Source organism: Tachypleus tridentatus, chromosome 1 (assembly GCF_004210375.1).
Source record: "Tachypleus tridentatus isolate NWPU-2018 chromosome 1, ASM421037v1, whole genome shotgun sequence".
NCBI lineage: Eukaryota > Metazoa > Arthropoda > Merostomata > Xiphosura > Limulidae > Tachypleus > Tachypleus tridentatus.
The window spans coordinates 174,739,236-174,761,513 of record NC_134825.1 but is presented as its reverse complement, the minus strand read 5'-3'; the positions used below and the strand labels follow the sequence as shown (position 1 = coordinate 174,761,513).

Here is a 22,278-nt window from a genome sequence, read left to right as displayed (position 1 = left end):
TTAACAACATTAGAGTAATAGCGTTAAAAAATAATCAGTTTTAAACAATTATTAGAATTCATCTGTTAGGTTTAATTATTCCAACTATTCTATTAATAAATAAATCAATATTTGTGAATAGAGTTTTAAAATGAAACGTCTCTGTTGAGAGAGCATTTTTTGCTTTATTCGATTCATAGCTCATGTAAAACTGTTTCATTTCTATTTTTTATGCTAAGTATTGAGGGTTGCTACTATTATCATTTCTAGTTTATCTGGTAACATTGAAAATTTTGTGTAGTAAAATGCCTGCTGGTTTTTGACAGCTTTACTGTATTAATAATTAACCAGATATTTGCTAAATTGTTTGTGTAGTTTTTAGAATTAAATATAAATATGAAATCTATTTGTTTGTTTGTTTTTGAATTTCGCACAAAGCTACTCGAGGGCTATCTGTGCTATCTGCCCCTAATTTAGCAGTGTAAGACTAGAGGGAAGGCAACTAGTCATCACTACCCACCGCCAACTCTTGGGCTACTCTTTTACCAACGAATAGTGGGATTGACCGTCACATTATAATGCCCCCACAGCTGAAAGGGCGAGCATGTTTGGCGCAACGGGGATGCGAACCCGCGACCCTCAAATTATGAGTCGCACGCCTTAACGCATATGAAATCTATGAAAGTATAAAAAATGTAGAAGTGAATTATACAAAATATTAAAAATGTAGTTACATTTATATCAGTTATTGTGTTTGTAATATGAAATGTTTTGATTGTATCCACCGCATTGGTTACAGTGTAAACATAGATATATGAATATTTTACAAATAAAACTTAAATTAATAATTAAATTGTCAACCTTATTTTTCAACTCAATAAATAGGAAATAACGATGGTTGATAATTCTTAACTATTTGTAGTTTTTTCTTATTTTCATTCGTGATCGAGAAATAATATACTTGAATGATCTGTTAAAAAGACCTGTTTAATTATATATTTTTGTAGAATTTTTCTGTTATTCGTGTGAGGCGAGTTTGTATAATGTTTTAATTTCCTGAAAGCCGCTTAGAGGGGTAGAGTGTACCATTTTTAACCATTTGTACCATTACACAGCAGTTTGTCAGTCAGTCAGTAGATACTAAAATGAGTTTCATAAGGGACACTTAACGTTGCATTTTGTACTGCTGTAATGTCAGTAAAACGCTCGCATTTCATAAATCACGAGAATAATTATTTTTTCTGTAGGCTACAACACAAAATGACCAATGAACTTTAAAGCATGAAATAAAAGTAATTATTACTCTTAAGTTTGGTTTGATTTACTCTCGAAACTGAAGACTTATAGGAACTTTGTACAGGTACATCTAGTTAAGATATATAGATTCTTTTTGAACACGTGAATGTGTGTATGTATACGTGTTGATATTGTTTTTGTAGGTAATAGGTTAGGGTTAATTAGATGTCACTTTTTCTCTAATAAAACAACGTGTTGATATTGTTTTTGTAGGTAATAGGTTAGGGTTAATTAGATGTCACTTTTTCTCTAGTAAAACAAACGTTTATGAACTATTTTTAATTTAGGCCAAAAACTTTGGTCGTTTGTGAACCGGTAAAATGGACTTAACAAAGAACAAGAATATGGTACAGAAGCGAAGAAGTCTAGGAGATAGAAATCGTCGTAGGAAGAAAAAATATAACAAGGTAAATCAATTCTTATACGTCTTTCTAGATACTAATTGACAAATAGTCAAAGATGATACGACACCACAATCTTGGCAGACAGGTAAAAAAATAAGGCAAGTTATTTCATACAGCCTATTATATATATAGTTAGGACAAACAAATATTCTAAAATGGTACAGTATTGCATCTCTGCAAGTAAGTAGCTTAGATAGCTAATATAGGTCTAATAATAGGCCAGATGAAGGACTGTGCAAATATCGTGAAGTTTAAGATAAAACCAGTGTGGTAATTAAGAATTACATCATTTTATGTCCCCCGCTCGTACAGCGGTAAATATTTGGATTTAAAACGCTAAAATCAGGGGTTCGATTCCCCTCGTTGAACTCAGCAGATAGCACAATGTGGCTTTGCTATAAGAAAACACACACACACACAATTTTATGGAGAAAGTAGTATTTATTTTCTTCGCATATTTTTAAGGTTAAAGTTCATTACTCATGTGTATATCATTAGGATTTATTATGGGAAAAATGTTCTCTTCTGGCACTCAAGAAAACATTTCAACAATCTGAAAACAAGTAAAAGCTGGGTGTGGTGTAGTTTTTAACTTTAACAATCAGTATTTTCCTGGGTGTGGTGTAGTTTTTATCTTTAACAATCAGTATTTTCCTGGGTGTGGTGTAGTTTTTATCTTTAACAATCAGTATTTTCCTGGGTGTGGCGTAGTTTTTAACTTTAACAATCAGTATTTTCCTGGGTGTGGCGTAATTTTTATCTTTAACAATCAGTATTTTCCTGGGTGTGGCGTAGTTTTTAACTTTAACAATCAGTATTTTCCTGGGTGTGGTGTAGTTTTTATCTTTAACAATCAGTACTTTCCTGGGTGTGGTGTAGTTTTAACTTTAACAATCAGTATTTTCCTGGGTGTGGTGTAGTTTTATCTTTAACAATCAGTATTTTCCTGGGTGTGGTGTAGTTTTATCTTTAACAATCAGTATTTTCCTGGGTGTGGCGTAGTTTTTAACTTTAACCATCAGTATTTTCCTGGGTGTGGTGTAGTTTTTATCTTTAACAATCAGTATTTTCCTGGGTGTGGTGTAGTTTTTATCTTTAACAATCAGTATTTTCCTGGGTGTGGCGTAGTTTTTAACTTTAACAATCAGTATTTTCCTGGGTGTGGTGTAGTTTTTATCTTTAACAATCAGTACTTTCCTGGGTGTGGTGTAGTTTTTATCTTTAACAATCAGTATTTTCCTGGGTGTGGTGTAGTTTTTATCTTTAACAATCAGTATTTTCCTGGGTGTGGTGTAGTTTTTATCTTTAACAATCAGTATTTTCCTGGGTGTGGCGTAGTTTTTAACTTTAACAATCAGTATTTTCCTGGGTGTGGTGTAGTTTTTATCTTTAACAATCAGTATTTTCCTGGCTGTGGCGTAGTTTTTATCTTTAACAATCAGTATTTTCCTGGGTGTGGCGTAGTTTGTATCTTTAACAATCAGTATTTTCCTGGGTGTGGTGTAGTTTTTAACTTTAACAATCAGTATTTTCCTGGGTGTGGTGTAGTTTTTCTCTTTAACAATCAGTATTTTCGATGAATTTCAAGCAAATCCTTTCATCTCTATCAACATATTAGTAGGACGCCTGGTATGATCTGTTTTGTTTGTTTTTTGAATTTCGCGCAAAGCTACACGAGGGCTATCTTCGCTCACCGTCCCTAATTTAGCAGTGTAAGACTAGAGGGATGGCAGCTATTCATTACCACCCACCGCTAACTCTTGGGCTACTGTTTTACCAACGAATATTGGGATTGACCGTATCATTATAACGCCCCTACGGTTGAAAGGGCGAGCATATTGGGTCGGAGGGTGATTCGAACCCGCGACCCTCTGATTATGAGTCGAGTGCCTTAACCACCTGAATATGCCGGGGCTTTATAGAAGGTAAGTTCTGATTATATTGTTTCTACCCACAGTATTGGGCCATGATTATGTAAACGTTGCAGTGAAAAATCAAAACTTTTGTAATAATTAAATAAGAAATTTGTAGTTATAAAAGTTGCTGTTATTGCATTTTGTGAACTAATTGTACCGTTCAGTAGATTCCATAGTAAACATTTGTTTTACTTTACTTTATACGTTAATATGTATTTATTTTATATAATTCTTTGTTTTTCAAGCCATTTATTTATTTTTTAGCTCTCCTTACAAAATGGTCGGTTAGATCTTGTGTCGTCTTCTATCACAAATTGTCGACTGACGGTAAGTATAGATACCTTTTGGTTGCGGCAAAGTGTCTCACAGAACGGCTCTGAGTTTTTTTCCATACAATTTTTTACCAAGTACAAAATTTTATTTTATAACACTGTCATCTCTTGAACGATTTGAGATCAAATTGTAGTTTATAACTCAAGAGGTCAAACCTTTTCAGTTGGTGTATTTGGTCACGCCCAATGTCTCATAGTTTAGTTTACTCGCATCCTGCCTGAAAGAATTTCAATTTGAGGGTAGGTTTGTAGAGACCCTGTTGAGTAATAAATGTGAATCAGGTATACAAGCACCCTACCCTTGGTATTACTGACTTTCAAAAATATAGCTAATAAAAATGGGGGAACATCTAGTACATCTTAATTTACTCTAATAAAGTCTTAAACAATTTCAAGTGCCGTGACTATTGAGGATTTCCTCTTGTTTTCAAACATTTTACTTAGCATACCTTTGAAATCTAGGATGTTGGTTTTACCTTTCTTTTGAGTGAGATCAGACCGAACGTTTTGCTGTCTGAACAAACATGGCTTACATCTGTTTCTGAGAAATGTTTAATATGTAGATTGTTATATTCTTTCATTGCTAATAAGAGTCTTGTCTTCCACTTGTGGCTTATCTCTATTTCCACTAATATTTGTCTTTCTTTCCATTCGTGACTCATATTTTCTTTTCACTTTTGACTTATCTCTGTTTCCACTTGAGACTCGACTTTTCTTCCAATTGAGTCTTGCTGTTTCTTTCCATTTCAGGTTTTTTTCTTTCCTCTTGTCTTTACTTAAACCTGAGAATTGCCTTTCCTTCTACTAGAATTTTTTCTTTTCTTCCACTTGTGACGTGTTCCTTCTTTCGAGCTAGATTTATTAAGTTTTTTTACTAGGCGGCTCTACAAGTCGTAATATCAAACATTAAATCTATGATAATAAGTTTTAAAACAATTAAACTACCACCTAATTCTGTTAGTTCTGAAATTCCCTCGTTTATTATATAGATTTTCGTGTAAGAAAACTCTTAAAACGCATATAATATTTTTATTGACGAAAACAGTTATTGTATAATTCATAAAGTACAGATAACAGAATTTATTGTGTCATGGATTGCGAAGTATTATTTTATATTGATAATTTCTTAAGGTTAAATATTTAACATAGAAATATTTTTCATGAAACGTCAATATAATATTGAGTGAATTTTAAGGTTCCCGCTTTTTCGCAAGTGACAAAAACGAAATAAAAATAACTTCACGTTTAAACCGGTTCTTGATGTGTAAGGTAAGCCTTACCGAGAATATAGTATTTAATTATTTTGCTGTACATGAATATTTGGGATTGAAACAATGAATTTGTTTGCTATTCTACTTTTACACATTTTATATCAAATTTTAAGAGCTGTTGTTTCTATACCGATGCTAATCACTATATTTGTATATCATACTAGTAATGACACATTCCTCTTAAACTCCAATTCTTTTCCAGACGTTTCTAAAGAGTAAGGTTAAGAATTAGTGCCACTTTGAATAATGTCCTAGTTTTCTGGCAGTCGAGCTGACATAAGCGCCCCAACACTTTTTGCAGTCGAGTTTACAAGTAACGCGCGTCTGTTAACAGATCTGGATTGAACTTCTAAAGTTGAATTCTGAACAGATGTTTAAGCATACATTGAAGGATAAGAGCTCTTGATATTGTCTGTAGTTTCTTCGTGAGTGTTAAGTCTGTGTATGACATTACATGCAAATATTATTAACTGAGTTCTGTATTAAAGTATAGAATTGGCCTGAATAAATTGGGCACACATTAAGGTCAATTACGTAGCAATAAAATGTAATTAAACACGTACATATATATGTTGCTTTTTTTTACTGTTAGTTTAATGTGGGAAAGGCGAGTCGTTCGTTCGTTCATTCGTTAATTTGATGGAGATAAATTATATGTAATCACAGAAGGTGGAAAAGCTAAACCTTGAAGTTTAATTGTAATAAATGTGAAGTTCATTCGCGTGGAGATTTCTTGTTTTTATTAATTTTGTTTCAGTACTAAATGGTAATAGTTGAATCATCTTGATATACGTGTAAATATGTACCACTTGGTTACCCGGATATTACCAACATTTAAAAGAAAACAACCTTTAAGTAACTGAGATCTGGTTCGGTTTACTGTGAAATGAAACCAGAATATTCTTACCTTAATAAAAAAGTTTGAAATTACTTATATTCCATCACCTTTGGTTCTGTTAATATAATTTAGGCTCTTTAGGCCTTAGCTATTCAATAAAAGAAATTGTTCAATATTTTAAGTTTTCATTTAAGAAAAAAAGTCTGATATTGTCACCAAAGGGGAACAATCATGGAGCACGTGATATTTAGTAACCCGCTTGCGCAATATATGTAATTTAATTACAGTGAGTTAATCTGATAATTACGGGCCTGAAACAATTACTTATCTGCTGAAACAATAACTTTTCTTTAATGCCATAATTAAAGTAATGTTAATATAACAGTTATCCTTATAATTATAATTAAGTAGGCATAATCAAATTAATGAGGTATACGGCAATATTTGTGTGCTGCTAAGAGATATCTTCTGTTGTAATAACAATCTGATTACATACGTTTCTAAGCCATGTCATACCATTGTTTTTATTACGATTATCTGATTGTATCTCAAACTATGACCTTTCTGGTTAACTCACGAGTTTATTGTCACTGGTTCGAACACTTAGTGTATGATTCTTTTTGGCATTAATTAAACGTAACTCAGTGACGCGCTACTTAGTCTGATGAAAATGAGTAGGCAAGAGGAACCAATCATTAAGACACCCAACGTACACGTTTAAATTTTTATCAATTTGTGCTCTTATTACTTAATCAGAATTTGTTTTATTATTATTTTGAATATTTTAAAACAGTTATGTCAGAGTTATTTTCCCGAAAGAGGGGGACCGAAGACCGCATGGACGGCCACTTGTTTTTAACCACTCGCACCAATTTACAGCAGTCAACCTGTATATATTAAAGTTACGTCATATAAGAGACGCTTAACATTGCAACTAGTACTGTCATGACGCCAGTAAAACGCGTGCGCATGTCATGAATCACGAGAAAAATTATGCACTCTGTAGGCTAAAACACCCTATGAAATATAAACTTTAAAAGCAAGCATTTGTTGCTGTTAGTTTTGGTTTTATTTACTATTAAAACAGAACACTTTTTAGGACCCTGCGGATGTACGTCTACTAAGTATTTTACACCTAATGACAGTAGAGCTAGGAGCGGTCAATGGCAGTTTACCCGTTTCTCCAGAGAACGACTTTAAACATTCGACAAGGACTGTAGGGGTACAGTGAGCTACGTCTAACTGAATGACGTTTTCAAGATTAAATGTAGAGAGGTTCAGCTATTAATTCTTTATGTAACTGTTGCTGGACAATGAAAGTAAGGTCATGAGGTTTAACCACAAGGATTTTTCTTTTGAATTTCGCGCAAAGCTACATGAGGTTTTGTTGCGCTAGCCGTCCCTAATTTAGCAATGTAAAACTAGAAAAGGAGGCAGCTAGTCATCACCACCCATTGCCTTCTCATGGGCTACTCTGTTACCAACGAACAGTGAGATTGACGGTGACGTAATAACACCCCCACAGCTGAAAGGGTGAGCATGTTGTAACTCAGCACCTGGTGATGCAGGGTCAGACTACAAACCACTAATCGCGTTATTCATGTGCAAGATGATGACAGATTTCTTATCACCTAAGTTGAAGTAGTCGTCTGTATATACAGTTTGCCTCGATGCCTTTCGAGGTTACTTCTGATTTAAAATAATAGATCATTATACAGTTAAATGTCCTTGTCAGATTCGTTAGTCACATGTTATTCATGTGCGGTTGAAACTTGCACAGACTCAATACCAGATCAAATCGTTTTTAAGATGTATTTCGCGAAATGGATAACAACTGAATATGTTGGATCCGAGAGTGTTTTCTCTCGGAAGTAATTACGTGTCTGTGTTGTCCTTTATTGACTACAGTGAATCTATATTTATATAGATAATAATACAAATTAATAACGTGTCTGTGTCGTCCTTTATTGACCACAGAGAATCTCAATTTATAATAATACAAATTAATAACGTGTCTGGTGTCTTTGTTTTTAGCCCGGCACGGCCAGGTGGTTAGGGCACTCTACTCGTAATTTGAGGATCGCGGATTCGAATCTACGTCACACAAAACATGCTCAATCTTTTAGTGTTGAGAGTGTTATAAAGTAACGGTCAATCCCACTATTCTTTGGTAAAAGAGTAGCTCAAATGTTGGCGGTGGACTAGCCGCCTTCCCTCTGGTCTTACACTGTTAAATTATGGACGGCTAGCGCAGATAGCCCTCATTTAGCTTTGCGCGAAATTCAAAAAAGGAACAAACTAGTCTTTGTTGTCCATTACTGACCACAGTGACTTTATATTTATGTAATTGACAACACAGATTAATAACACGTGTGGTTTTTTTCTTGGCTCTTGTTTATAATGTTAGAATAATGATTGAACAACACCAAACATTGAGATAGATATATAATTGCAAACATTTCTAATGTAGGCCATTCTGTTGATTGCATCGTGTTAATTCGACATGTTTCAACGCTTACCATGTCATCATCAGTAACGAATATGAAGACATTAGTGTCATGTTTGTTCTGTTTTTTAACTAGGTCATGTGACCTGCGTGCAAGTTTACCATTTCTGCATGAATATCAGCGGATGTCCAATCACATTCTTATGCAGGAACTTGCCGGAACTTTGTCCCTACGCGCTAATTAATGATTTTTTAAAAAAAGTTTTTATTTTTAAAGATTGTGGAAATTATTGATTAATACGATTTGGTTGAATCAGTGTTACTGTTTTTCTCATAATGCATTATGATTTATTTCTTGTACATATTACTTTGCTACACGCCCCTTATGTTCTGCTAACTGCTGTTTGTCCAATATGAATCGCTCCGTATGGCTAGGCGGTTAAGTCACTCGACTCGCAATCCGATGGTCGTGGGTTCGAATCCTCGTCATATTAAGCATGCTCGCTCCTTCAGCCGTGGGGGCGTTATAACGTGGCGCTCAATCCCACTATTTCTTGGTAAAAGAGTAGCTCAAAAGTTGTCGGTGGGTGGTGATGACTAGCTGCCTTCCCTCTAGTCTTATACTGCTAAATTAGGGACGCCTAGCGCAGTTAGCTCTCGTGTAGCTTTGCGCGAAATTCAAACCAATATAAATATTTCTACATCCACATTAAATTTTATAAATTCCAGCTTTTTGCGTTATCTGTACAATATCTTTCGCATTACCTAAAACACAATATCGATGATATGAAGTAAAACATTTGTTTTTCTATTAACACTTTAAATAGTGTTTTTGTGTTTGTGTTTTATCTTATAGCAAAGCCACATCGGGCTATCTGCTGAGCCCACCGAGGGGAATTGAACCCCTGATTTTAGCGTTGTAACTCCGGAGACATACCGCTGTACTAGCGGGGGGCCACTTTAAAGAGACTAGGTTTGGTTTGAATTTCACACAAAGCTACTTGAGGGTTATCTGCGCTAGCCGTCCCTAATTTAGCAGTGTAAGACTAGAGGGAAGACAGCTAGTTATCACCACCCACCACCAACTCTTGGGCTACTTTTTTACCAACGAATATTGGGTTTGACCGTAATATTATAACGCCCTCATGGCTGAAAGGGCGAGCATGTTTGGTGCGACCGGGAATCGAACCCGCGACCCTGAGATTACGAGTCAAACGCCTTGACTCACCTGGCCATGCCGGTCCTTTAAACCTAGGACATATGGGAAAATTAAACATTCCTTTGATATTTTATCATAACTGGGATTTAATTTCATGATCCATAACAAAATATGTGGTTATATTATAAAATATATTATTAGAAAGTACAGTAATATCAACCAAAGGGTATTAGAGCTAGTAGTATCCATGAATGGTTAGAAATAGTAATAAAAGTTAAACATACATCATGCATTATTAAATAGAGACAAAGATCCGTCGATTATCTGTATAAAAATGTGACGGAACCCTTTCTGAGATTTATGCAGTAATAGTAAACTTGCCCACAAGTCATACCCAATTTGCGAATTAAATAAATCAAATATCGCGAGCGTAAAAAAAATGTGCTTAACCTTAAAAACTAAAGTCCTTTTATTGAGGAAGAGAGCAAGTCCAGTCTTGGTGATGACGTGGAAACATGTAGTCAACCTTTTACAGGCAACAGATTGTTCGAATTAAAAATGTTTTTAGTATATTTATTTTAAAGTTGGTGTTATTTATTTATTAGTTGAATACGTGTGGTGTCTTTTATTGACCAGAATTAACATATATTTTTATATTAATAATTTAATAATTACATTTATTAGTATCAATTCTGAACAACAATTAAAGTTAACTAAGCTTCCATGACCCCTCCTTTGTAGGTCATCAGTTGGGTACTCTCGCTACTGACGGTGTTTTCGGGCCTTAACCCAAGAACACCCGATAAGGTTGGACTTGCTTCGCGAAATTATAAAACAGTGAAGTAAGAATAATATATATATATAAAGCTTGATTATTTTTGTACATCACCGTATTGCTATTAAACAAATTTAATGTTATGTATTAATCTAGCTAATACTATAACTAAATACAGTAACTATTGAATTATTTGAAAGGGCATCTAAACGGAAACAACCAAAGACAACTGTTTAAAAGCGGAAGGACAGTCCAAGAAACACTAATGTAGAATTTGAGAAATGTCAAGGATAACAGATATGTTTAAATGTACATGCTATGAGTGAAAGGAAAGAAAAATATGTAATAATAATATAACATCCAGTTACTGACTGAGCCCTTCGCCCAAAATCAGAGCGCATAAAAAATTTCGCTCTAAATAAATTTTATTTTAATGGTTAAAGAAAATATTCTACATCTGGACATGAATTAAAATCGCTTGTGTCTCGTGTATGTAAAACATGATAACTACAACTGAAGTACAGTTGTTGTTTTCACAACCAGTCTGAACTAGTTCTTAGTAGCGGAATGATATAAGATGTACTTCCGCAGAGTTTCCCAAAGTGTTCTGTTTCAAGAGTAAACAAAAACAAGAGTAACAAATACATTTATTTTAGAGTTCATATGCCATGCTGCGTCGTAGCCTACAGAAGACAACACACTACTATATAATGGTTAAAAAGGGTGATCCTTTCCAAGCAGCCTTCGGTCCCCTTAACGGAAAATCAACATTTTAAGTGTTTACACATAGTATATTTTATGGAGAATCCGGTGTGAACCCATTATCCATAATTAACGTTATCAGTTATGGGAAATAAGTTGAATAAAAGATTGATCGATTTGAAAAACCATGCACGTCAAACCAAGTGTCTTCTCAAAAGTGTTACCAGTTTTGCAATATGAAATATTTTTGGTCTAAATATCTCCTTTTATTTATCTAGATCATTAATTTTGAAAAGTATTACATGTCAGCAATGTTTCACATTTAAAGTCTAGTAAACGTCCAGACTTGTATAACAGAAATCTAAGAAAACATTCCGGATTTTCAAGCTCTATAGCCCAGCATCACAGACACAAAGACTGACAAGGTTAGGGTTTATGGAAAAATACGTCGAATAGAAGTTGTTTTAAAAGCGTCATTATATTTTAATTAATAATTAGAAGAGTTCGTCCATCTTTTTATCGTAGATAAGCTGTTATTACTGACTTATTGCTCTTCACTTATAGGTTTTAAGTTAATAACTTGTAGCTAGAACGATCGAAACACGATCGCTGTTTCTACCAAGGTTACCGCTTTTAATCAGCTAGATGGAAAAAGACAATTTGAAAATGGGTCAACACGAATATTCTACGATTAAGAAATAGACGCGATTTTTTTTCGGAGGTTAAGAATTACAGATTTTTGTCTTTATTATTTTTACTAGCGTCCCATAGGAATATACAGTCGTGCTAAAACATCAGACCATGTTCTCAGAGGTAAGAAATGCTTGAGGTAATAAGAGGTTTGCTGAATACCTTATAAACAAGATTCATTCTGAACTTCTATAATGTTCAAAAACAGTTTGAATTATTAAGTAAATAAAACAGTATTAGGCACGAACTAAAACTTATAACTCAGTGCACAGTATTAATAGTTTGGTGATTTACGTTTTAGGTTTAATATCTTAAAAATAATTACTTGAACTTCAAGATTAAAATAAATTAATAGCACATGAGTTTTGAAGAACCTTCCTTGTTCCTAATTATTCGTAAATCAACAGTAACTTTAACTTTTTCAGACATTCAAAGTCCAGTGATAGTGTTGCATGTTTTAGACGTTCACAGTCTTGTGATAGTGTTGCATGTTTCAAACATTCAAAGTCAAGTGATAGTGTTGCATGTTTTAGACGTTCCCAGTCTTGTGATAGTGTTGCACGTTTCATACGTTCCCAGTCTTGTGATATTGTTGCACGTTTCGTACCTTCCCAGTCTTGTGATACTGTTGCACGTTTCATATGTTTCCAGTCTTGTGATACTGTTGCATGTTTCATACGTTCCCAGTCTTGTGATAGTGTTGCATGTTTCATATGTTCCCAGTCTTGTGATAGTGTTGCATGTTTCATATGTTCCCAGTCTTGTGATAGTGTTGCATGTTTTAGACATTCACAGTCTTGTGATAGTGTTGCATGTTTCATATGTTCCCAGTCTTGTGATACTGTTGCATGTTTTAGACATTCACAGTCTTGTGAGAGTGTTGCACATTTCTCTTAAGTGCTCGTTTCTGTTGTTCGGTTTGCTCCTTGTGTGAGAAATCAACTTACAAACGTCAGAAACATCCACTTTACAGCTGCTGAGGAGGACAGTGGACTCCTTGTCAAACGGTTTCCAGATGAAGAGCTACATTTACCTAAGACTTACCTCGTGGACTCGGAAAAGTCAAAGAATAGGTTTCGGGACAGAAAACTAAATTCTGGTATCAGTAGAGAATGTCAGACCACAGAGTCTGGTACTGTTACGGGAGATTTTCATACGCCAGTCAAGTAAGATTAACTTTCCTTTATGCACTATATGTAAGTACCCTGCACAACTGAAAAGTGACGTATTTGTATTAAAGTTACAACATACATCTTTGGAAGGAAAGTTAACCTTACATCTACCGTGTACCTCCGTAAAATGCACTAGATTATATATTTCTAGTTTTAACTGCTTCTTTATTGGTTAAAGTGTAAATGTGTATTGTTATTGAATCTATAAACTGGTGATGTATAACCCTAAACGAATCTTTTTTTCCATTTGTCATAAATACAATAAATGAAGTTTAAATCCACGATCTTTTTAGTACATTACAATTTTAGTTACTAAAAACCATATTTAATCGAACGAATATGATGTCAATTTCTTTTGAAATTGTTCGTAAGAATTTGTTTCGTGTTAGCGTCTCAGCTTTAGTTTATTATTTTCATTGAACAAGGGTAAGTTTACAGCCAGAATGACAGTAATAACTCATATTTGGTTTATACTTATGTGTAATGGATATTAATTTACTATAAGAATAACAATAGAGCAATGACCTGTTATGTAATACTTGGTTAAAGGTGTGACCAAATGACTCCTCAACCGAAACTAAGGCTAAGCAGACAACCAGTTAGTGGCATCACTCAAACGACCTCTTCGTCTTCTTCGACTTCAAAGTCAAACGCAACCGACGTGAGGATTTTGATCTTATTTCTATGTAACGCATTTGTTTGTCAACTATAAATTAAGATTTTGTTATTGTAACACTATTTGTAGAATACAGGCACATTTATTGCAGTAAGGTGAAAAACAGTTATTGTTAAATGTCTTCAAACAAGGGTTTCATGACCCGATATTTTTGTATCGGAAACTGTCAGTCATGAATACATGAAAACACAAGTTGTGGTAAAAGTTCAACATATCTGCGAGACCTTTTTCATTTACATACAGGTTCGTTTTTTTTTTTTTTTATATATTCCACACACTAGTGACTTTCATACTATTGCGATATAGGAATATATCATACGTTTCACATATTTAGAACAAAGAATTGTTTTAGAGTCAAGTATTAAAACAATTCTTTGTTCTAAATATGTGAATAATAAAACCGTTGTGTTGATCTTGCTTCAACTTAACTTTGTATAGATTTCTAAGTAGATAACGCCTGTTATTGTTTGTGGAAAACATTGCTACCTGTAATTTTGTTTAAGAACAGGGCCTCTATTGTACAGGTAATATAGATTACGGCCCCATCAATATGGAATGAGGTTTATTAGTCACGTTGTAGTTCAGTTGTGCTAAGTGTGAGGTTTCCTCTTAGATAGAAATCCCTCGATTAGTTGTCTGGTCGGTGAACTTAACCAGAGAAAACCCACTAGAAGCAAGTCAACAAGTGCATACGTTATGTTCTTGTCTCACGATCATTAAAGATTGTGTTCCTAGTGCATTACGCTTTCGGTTTACGTTATGTTCTTGTCTCACGATCATTAAAGATTGTGTTCTTAGTGCATTACGCTTTCGGTTTACGTTATGTTCTTGTCTCACGATCATTAAAGATTGTGTTCCTAGTGCATTACGCTTTTGGTTTACGTTATGTTCTTGTCTCACGATCATTAAATATTGTGTTCCTAGTGCATTACGCTTTTGGTTTATCCCATTTATTCTTAGCTTTAAAGTCAGCCAGTATACTGCTTTGTGACACTCGCCGAATCTCTTGTTAAATTAATCTTACATCTACACTCTGTCCACTTGAATTAACTAATCAGTTTCTCTTGTAACTTGTAGTGACGTTTCATAAATTCGTACATTACATGGTGCAGTTTGGTTAGACCACTTTATTTGTTATTACACTGCAAAATATGTTAAGAAAACTTAGTTTTAGTAACAACGCTCTGCTTTGCATAACAGTACTTTCAAGAGGGGATTCACATAATAATAAGTGTATCAAAATCAATAAAGATACACAAAGTATAATAAAGTAGACGTTTAGGTTTGTTTTATAATGTTATTGTGTAAACTTCACTTCCATTCTACTTTAATGCTATTGCACAAAACTGTCTTTAAACATGTTTTTTTTTTTAACCATTATTCAAATAGACTACTAAATTATACACACATTGTATACATTTAAAAATATTCAGGCAGAAAAAATCACCTTGCAAGTACATAAAGGATTGTGACTTTAAAGTTAAGCTGAAGGCTACACAATCGGCTATCTGTGCTCTGCCTACCACGGGTATCGAGACCACGGATTTTAGCGATGTAAGTCCGCAGACATACTGCTCTGTCACTAGAGGGCGTACCTAGAGGAGAAGTATGAAACAAAATATTTAGACTTTAAGATCTTTTTCCAGAGGTCACTGCTAGATTTGGATCTTAAATTGTCTGAAAGTTTGTTACATGTAATACGAATTATTTAAACTTAAGATTTCTACCAGGTAGTGCTACTATATATTGATCTTAAACCTGAAAGTTTGTTACATATGTTTGTTTTGAATTTTCGCGCAAAGCTACACGAGGGCTATCTTCGCTAGTCGTTCCTAATTTAGCAGTGTAAGACAAGAAAAGGAGGCAGCTAGTCATCACCACCCACCGCCAACTCAAGGGCTACTCTTTTACCAACGAATAGTGGGATTTACCGTCACATTATAACGCCCCTACGACTGAAAGGGCGATCATGTTTGGTCAGATTATAAGTCGAGCGCCCTCATTACCTGGCCGTGTCGGCCCGATTTGTTACATATGATACGAATGCATGTGATAGTTGTATTTGTAGTAACTGAGAGGACTATTCTCCATTAATTCAATGTGATCGATGTTTTAACGTGTATTCGATGTCGTTAGAAAACAATGGCTATCTCTACAGTAACCTGACAACATATTTCATCAAGTTACGTGAGTAATGAACGTTTTTAAGAAATACAAATAATGCATCTGAGAAGTGGACGTGTGGATAAAAATAAGAACTCTCTACATTAGTCCGATTAAGCCTAAGAAAGCTCTCGTAGTAGTAATAAAGAATTTGATTACTTTGAAACAGATTACAAATTAAGTGACATTTTGGCGACTCAGATATTCTGTTTTTGAAACGTTTCGTTCGATTAGTTTAATTGATTAAAGTCATTTATGTCGCAACCTGATAAAAAATATCTCAGTATGCATTTGTACTAGTAGTTTTATCTGTTAAGAAACTAAGTGTCGGGTAACAAAGAAGGAAAAGTGGATAAATTGCTCGTGACAAGAATGAAGAACCTGTAAAAGGAATTTAACTAAAAATGAATTAAAGTAGGAATATAGTTAATAACAGTTAATATAGGTAATAACAGTTAATATAGTTAATATAGTTAATAACAGTTAATATAGTTAATAACAGTTAATATAGTTAATACAGTTAATATAGTTAATAACAGTTAATACAGTTAATAACAGTTAATACAGTTAATATAGTTAATAACAGTTAATACAGTTAATAACAGTTAATATAGTTAATACAGTTAATATAGTAATAACAGTTAATATAGTTAATAACAGTTAATACAGTTAATATAGTTAATAACAGTTAATACAGTTAATATAGTTAATAACAGTTAATATAGTTAATACAGTTAATAACAGTTAATACAGTTAATAACAGTTAATATAGTTAATACAGTTAATATAGTTAATAACAGTTAATATAGTTAATACAGTTAATATAGTTAATAACAGTTAATACAGTTAATAACAGTTAATATAGTTAATACAGTTAATAACAGTTAATATAGTTAATACAGTTAATATAGTAATAACAGTTAATATAATTAATAACAGTTAATATAGTTAAAACAGTTAATATAGTTAATAACAGTTAATATAGTTAATAACAGTTAATACAGTTAATATAGTTAATAACAGTTAATACAGTTAATATAGTTAATAACGCTTCATTCGTGCTATTATAGTAGTTAAATATTGATGTGTGACCGTGAACCATCACGTGTTAATAAGTATTAATGTGATTCGTCCACAGTAACCAACCACATGTAGAGTCATTCAGTGATGACACTTACATGGAAAAACATACCAGAATTTTAGTGTTGTGTATAAACAAAATATGGATTTATTAAAATATACATTCACCTTTAAATATATATATGTGAGCTTTGTATGTGGAGATGTTTGTAGCCTCTGTATTTTTTGTTTGTTAATTGAATTTCGTACAAAGCTACTCAGGAGCTATCTGTGATAACTGTCCATAATTTTGAAGTGATAGACTAAATGGAAGACAGCCAATCAACATCGTCTACTCTCGGGTTGCTCTTTATCAACGAGTATTGGGATTGAGTGTCACATTACACACTGTCACGGCTAAAAGTTCAAGCATGTTCGTAACCAGCAGGTCAAGAGTCAAGTGCCCTAACTACCAATCATGCCAGGCCTAATGCATTTATAACTGACACTTACTGTAAGGTTGCATTTTAAAACCTTTTTATTCATTTTAATGCACGAAACACGTTCTAGAATAATTCTGGTTCACAGTTACTGATTCAGGAGTACGTCTGAGGGTTTACGACATTAAACATTTCTATTTATATTCACGCGATGGGCACAACAAAACTAGCCCATTCTGTAGTTAATAACAAACAAACAAAGCACCAATCGTTAGTTTAATTGAGTCACTGATGATTTATCATAATATTATAACAGATCGCTATTACTACACCGTGTATTTAAAAAACAGTATTTTGTTGATGAATATTGTGATGATAGGGCCTTCAGTTAGTTCTCTGTTTTACAGGATATCCCGTTAGATGATATTATTCGTCGGTTGCAAGACAGTTTGGAAATCCAGAATGAAGCATTATTTCCAAATACAAGTGAGTTTATTCATATTTTGGTATATCGTGTCTTCCAAAAGAGACTCACGTAGCTTCACTTGTACTATTACTGCTTCACGTAAATATTTATGAAACAATTATTTACATAATTTTTAGTATATAATGAACAAAACCTGCAATGAGGGCAGAGTGGTAGACAAGTTTTGAGTAGTCAAGTGCTTACAATTTTCTGTTTTGTCCAGAGATATTTGACTTGTGAACTAGGCATCAGGTCACAGTAGTACCAGAATGTTTTTAAACGTGTAGATATAAATGTAAGTAAAATAAATTACGGTTAATTTTCAGGAAATTGTTTGTAGAAGAAGAGATTCATTGATTCAACATTTTTCACTGTTTCACTGTGTGGAATTTATTAAGTTTCATGTACTCAAAAAATTAGCTAAAAGTGAGTCAGAGTCACCTTTACCTTTTGTAATTATAAAATCTGTAAAGCATGCACAAAGGATTTTGAGTTTAAACTATTAGTTAATCATATGGATGAAGTCTGAAAATGCTTGATGTGGAAGAGGTCAGAGTAATTAGGTATATAAATACATAATAGATTGTATGAATAAATAGTAAAAGAAGCAGGTTTTATAGTTTAACTAAGCCTAATAGGTTTAAGGCCTAGCTAGATTACTCTGTAAAGTATGTAATAGTACAGCTATTTTCTTATAAACACTGTGTTTGTGCGGGTATTAGATGCTTAAGTCATGGACAGCGAAGATAAAAAATAATACTATTCAAGGTACTAAAAATAAATATGAAGTTTAATCTATCATTCGATTAACGACTTGTCTGTGGCGTACCTTGACCTCTCCATGACTTACACTGGTTTTAAGAATACCATCCTAGCTTGGTGACAAGTGATAATTGACTTCATATATTTATGTTTAGTATTTTAAACAGTTTTTCTGCTGAATTATTCAAAAGAATAATCTGGTAGCTGCAATGCCACGTGTTCTTCAAATTCTGTATAAGTGTAATTATAGGATTACTATGGTATGTAAATCACGTATCAAAACACCAGGGGGCTGATGTTCACCAGAGACTGATGTACAATGGGTATCACCAGGTGCGTAAAGGATGATATATATATATTTACTTTAGAGGTAATATATAAACAACTTGAAACATTACACATAATTCCAAAGAAACGAAACTACTGATAAATTTACTGGAGGTTAGAAACAGTATGCCTTACGTACATTGCTCAAAAATTCAGTATGTGACTTAAGAGTTAGGCTTAACAAGGTGCAGCTTTATACCAGTCAAGCTATCATGGTAGGCTTATCTTTTCTTTCTTGCTGTGCCAGGTCTTGTTTGTTATCCCTTCTCCAGTATGGCAAGTGTTTATTTTCTCTATTCAGTTAATGTTTTACATATATTTGGTGTAATATACAGAGGTTTGAGTTCGTTGTATTAAAAAAACATTTTGAAGTCTCACCACGTCGTTTATAGTCCATGTTGCTACATCTGGTCATACTCTATCCGACGACCCTGCATTTTGTGAACAGCACGGCAGCATAGTTTCTGTTGCAAAAATCTGCCTTAGAAGACACTGATTTTGAAAGTAAATTATTCCTCAGTGGATGTTTTCTATATTCCATCTAATATACGAGAAATACTCGTTTCATTCTCCAGCCACGTGAGGTGTGCGAGTGTTGAATGGACATCTCGTGGAAGCAAAATGTGTACACGTAAGATATGTGTCTTTACCAGACGGGGATTCTTCTTGATTATATACATATGTAGCACGTTGATAGCTTCTGTCACTGACTTTTATGTTCATGAATTATCGCTTGTTACAAGACGCCGCACTTTGTTTGTCGCAGATGGGACTCGACTTGTTACAGGTCTCTTTTTGGTTAGTCCTGGTTCCCCAAGTGATATGGGATATACGCTCTCATTTGGAAATTATAAATCCTCAAACTTAACACATCTTCATGATTTGAATGTATGAATATTTTGTGACCAGAAAGGACTGCTGCATGGTCTTCGCTAAAGAATGTCAAAATGTAGTTGTGATACATATCGTTCTACCATAATTTTTACATAGGCTGCGGCTGTGTAGCTTTTACATCAAGAATTGTTTTAATGCAACGTACTCAAATCTGTAATGTTTCTCAGTTCACGGTAATAGTAAATGTGAACTTGTTTCAATGTGGGTTTCCCCAACTTATACATTAAATACAATTTTTTTAATAATATGTTTTTCATTAAATTTATTATGAATACATTTTCTTATTACAGATTGGGAGGCGAAACTGAAGCGAGAACTCCAGGAAACCTATTATTACGTGTAAATTTTTTTTTCGTTTTAATATTCTATTCTTATGTTCATTTTGATTAATGAAGGTGTCCGTAATTAAGTATCTACATACTAGCACGAAAACAACACTACAAGTTTTGTTACTATTTTGAAGACTATTCATGAAAGCTTGTTTTTGTTCAGTCATGTCTGAGGTAAGATATTAATTTTTTTTTCATATGCTACAGACTGTTTAAGAGAGTTCTGTATTTTGGTTTGTTTCTATTACGGAAAACCTTTGCATCGTAAAACATGTAAAGGTGATAAGAAAGTACTTAATGGAATCGGTTTATTGAGCTGATTTTGAAGCTATTCTACTTTATTTCCTGACCAAGTGATTCAAACACTATTATTGTACTTTAGGGTTACGCGATAGTAAGCTTATCATGGCTTTTTTATGGCCTGGTAAAATTTATGGAACTGCATAAGTAAAGCAGCGTATTTCCAACATGGAGGATTGTTCTACAGCAGCTTGACGACTTCTTGGAGAGCTATCAACACGAACATAACTCAAGGTGTTCATAGAGCTACCAGAAAAGACAAGTTAATTATTCGGAGGGAGCTAGGCTTAACAAAGTAAACAAAAAAAGCAGAGGAAAACACAAGAAACGTCTGTTGTGATGACTTATTTGGAGGTAGATAGGCTTAACAAATTAAACAAAAATACAGAATAAAACACAAATAACGTTTATTATAATGGCTTGTTTAGAGGTAGACAGGCTTAACAAAGTAAACGAAAAGCAGAGAAGAACACAAGGAACGTTTATTGTGATGACTTGTTTGGAGGTAGATAGGCTTAACAAAGTAAACAAAAGTAAAGAGGAAAAAACACGAAGAATTTATTTTAATGGTGTTTTTTGGGGTAGCTAAGCTTTACAAAGCAAATAAAAGTATAGAGAAAAACACAAGGTACCTTTTTGTGATTACTTGTTTGGAAGAAGCTAGGCTTAACATGGTAAACAAAACACAGGGAACATTTATTATGATGGTTTGTTTGGAAGAAGCTAGGCTTAATATAGTAAACAAAACAGAGGGTACATTTATTATGATGGCTTGTTTGGAGGAAGCTAGGCTTAATAAACTGAACAAAACACAAGGAACCTTTATTATGAAGGCTTGTTTGGAGGTAGCTAGTCTTAACGTTGAGTTAAGCGTGGGGGAATGAGACATTCGTTTTCCCGCTGGTAGGAGTTAATGGAACTACCTAGAAGAAACGTTTTGAAATTTAAATCTAAAATGGCGTGTTCTGATAAAACGTTGTTTCATGTATAATCTATAAATCATACAGATGACATAAGAATTGTAAAAAATTAAATTTTGTTCATTGACGTTTTTTTATTTAAATTTTGTTTTTAAAAATTAAGATTTCAATCAAAGAAAATTCGTCTCTTGAGTGAACAGTGTAAGTGCAGGTCATTGACCAAGATGCATGTATTTACTAGTATGTACACTTCCCACAGTGACGTTCAGGTCAAATAATATATATATATATATATCATTTAGAAACCAATTTAGATCCAGATATTGGAATTTCCAGTATTAGGGTATAAAAGTGTAGCAGTCAGAAGTTGTCCTGTGGGAATTTTCTGGAACCAGTTGCATTAAATGGTGTTTGTTAAACTTGAGTTAGCTAACGTTTAGAGGGGAGCAGCTTTCTCTGTATCTTTTAAAGAAGTTTTCAACTGACTGCAATCTGATTTTTATCAGAACCGATTACTTTAGCTTCTAAAATCGCTCGTGCGTGTCAGGTTCAGTCAAAGAAAGTAGATATATGATACATCTTCCCCGGCTAGTGCTCTGAAGATAAGTAAACATTACTAACATGTATCTTTAAAATTATTTTGTAAGTACCTGAACTTTTATGTAAGAAGAGATAACGTTCTGAGGTTATATTATACATACATTCGTTATATACAAAACATTTGAATTACTGTCATGCAGCACCATCTGGTGACTACGAGCTTAATTTATTCTCCCAGTGGCTCAGCGGTGTGAAGACTTATAAAACTAAACATTGGGTTTCGATATCCGTGGTGACCACAGCACAGATAGCTCATGTGCTTAACAGCGTAAAAGCAAATTGTTTTTATAACGCTGACTTTAAAAAAACTTTATCTGTGGCAGTGTTGGGTAACAATTATTACATGTCATATAAAGAAATGG

At 33.7% G+C, this 22,278-nt stretch overlaps 2 protein-coding genes across 2 annotated transcripts in view; both read left to right on the top strand.

Moving 5' to 3' along the window:
* Positions 1 to 1,595: 1,595 nt before the first annotated feature.
* LOC143233657 (uncharacterized) lies at positions 1,596 to 20,110 on the top strand. Its single transcript, XM_076470126.1, has 7 exons — positions 1,596 to 1,682; positions 3,860 to 3,922; positions 11,880 to 11,931; positions 12,782 to 12,974; positions 13,530 to 13,641; positions 17,726 to 17,804; positions 20,058 to 20,110. Exons 1-7 carry the CDS (start codon positions 1,596 to 1,598, stop codon positions 20,108 to 20,110), a joined length of 639 nt encoding a protein of 212 aa, XP_076326241.1.
* Positions 17,670 to 22,278, top strand: part of LOC143257320 (uncharacterized) — a 22,075-nt gene continuing 17,466 nt past the window's right edge. Inside the window, exons 1-2 of the mRNA XM_076515839.1 lie at positions 17,670 to 17,804; positions 20,058 to 20,106. The gene's annotated coding sequence lies outside the window, so the exon portion shown is untranslated. The remainder of the gene's footprint in view (positions 17,805 to 20,057; positions 20,107 to 22,278) is intronic.

Coding starts and splice junctions, on each gene's coding strand:
- LOC143233657 (XM_076470126.1), top strand. CDS start 1,596: ATGGACTTAACAAAGAACAAGAATATGGTACAGAAGCGAAGAAGTCTA. Junction 1,683..3,859: donor GGAAGAAAAAATATAACAAG/GTAAATCAATTC, acceptor TTTATTTTTTAG/CTCTCCTTACAAAATGGTCG. Junction 17,805..20,057: donor AGCATTATTTCCAAATACAA/GTGAGTTTATTC, acceptor TTCTTATTACAG/ATTGGGAGGCGAAACTGAAG.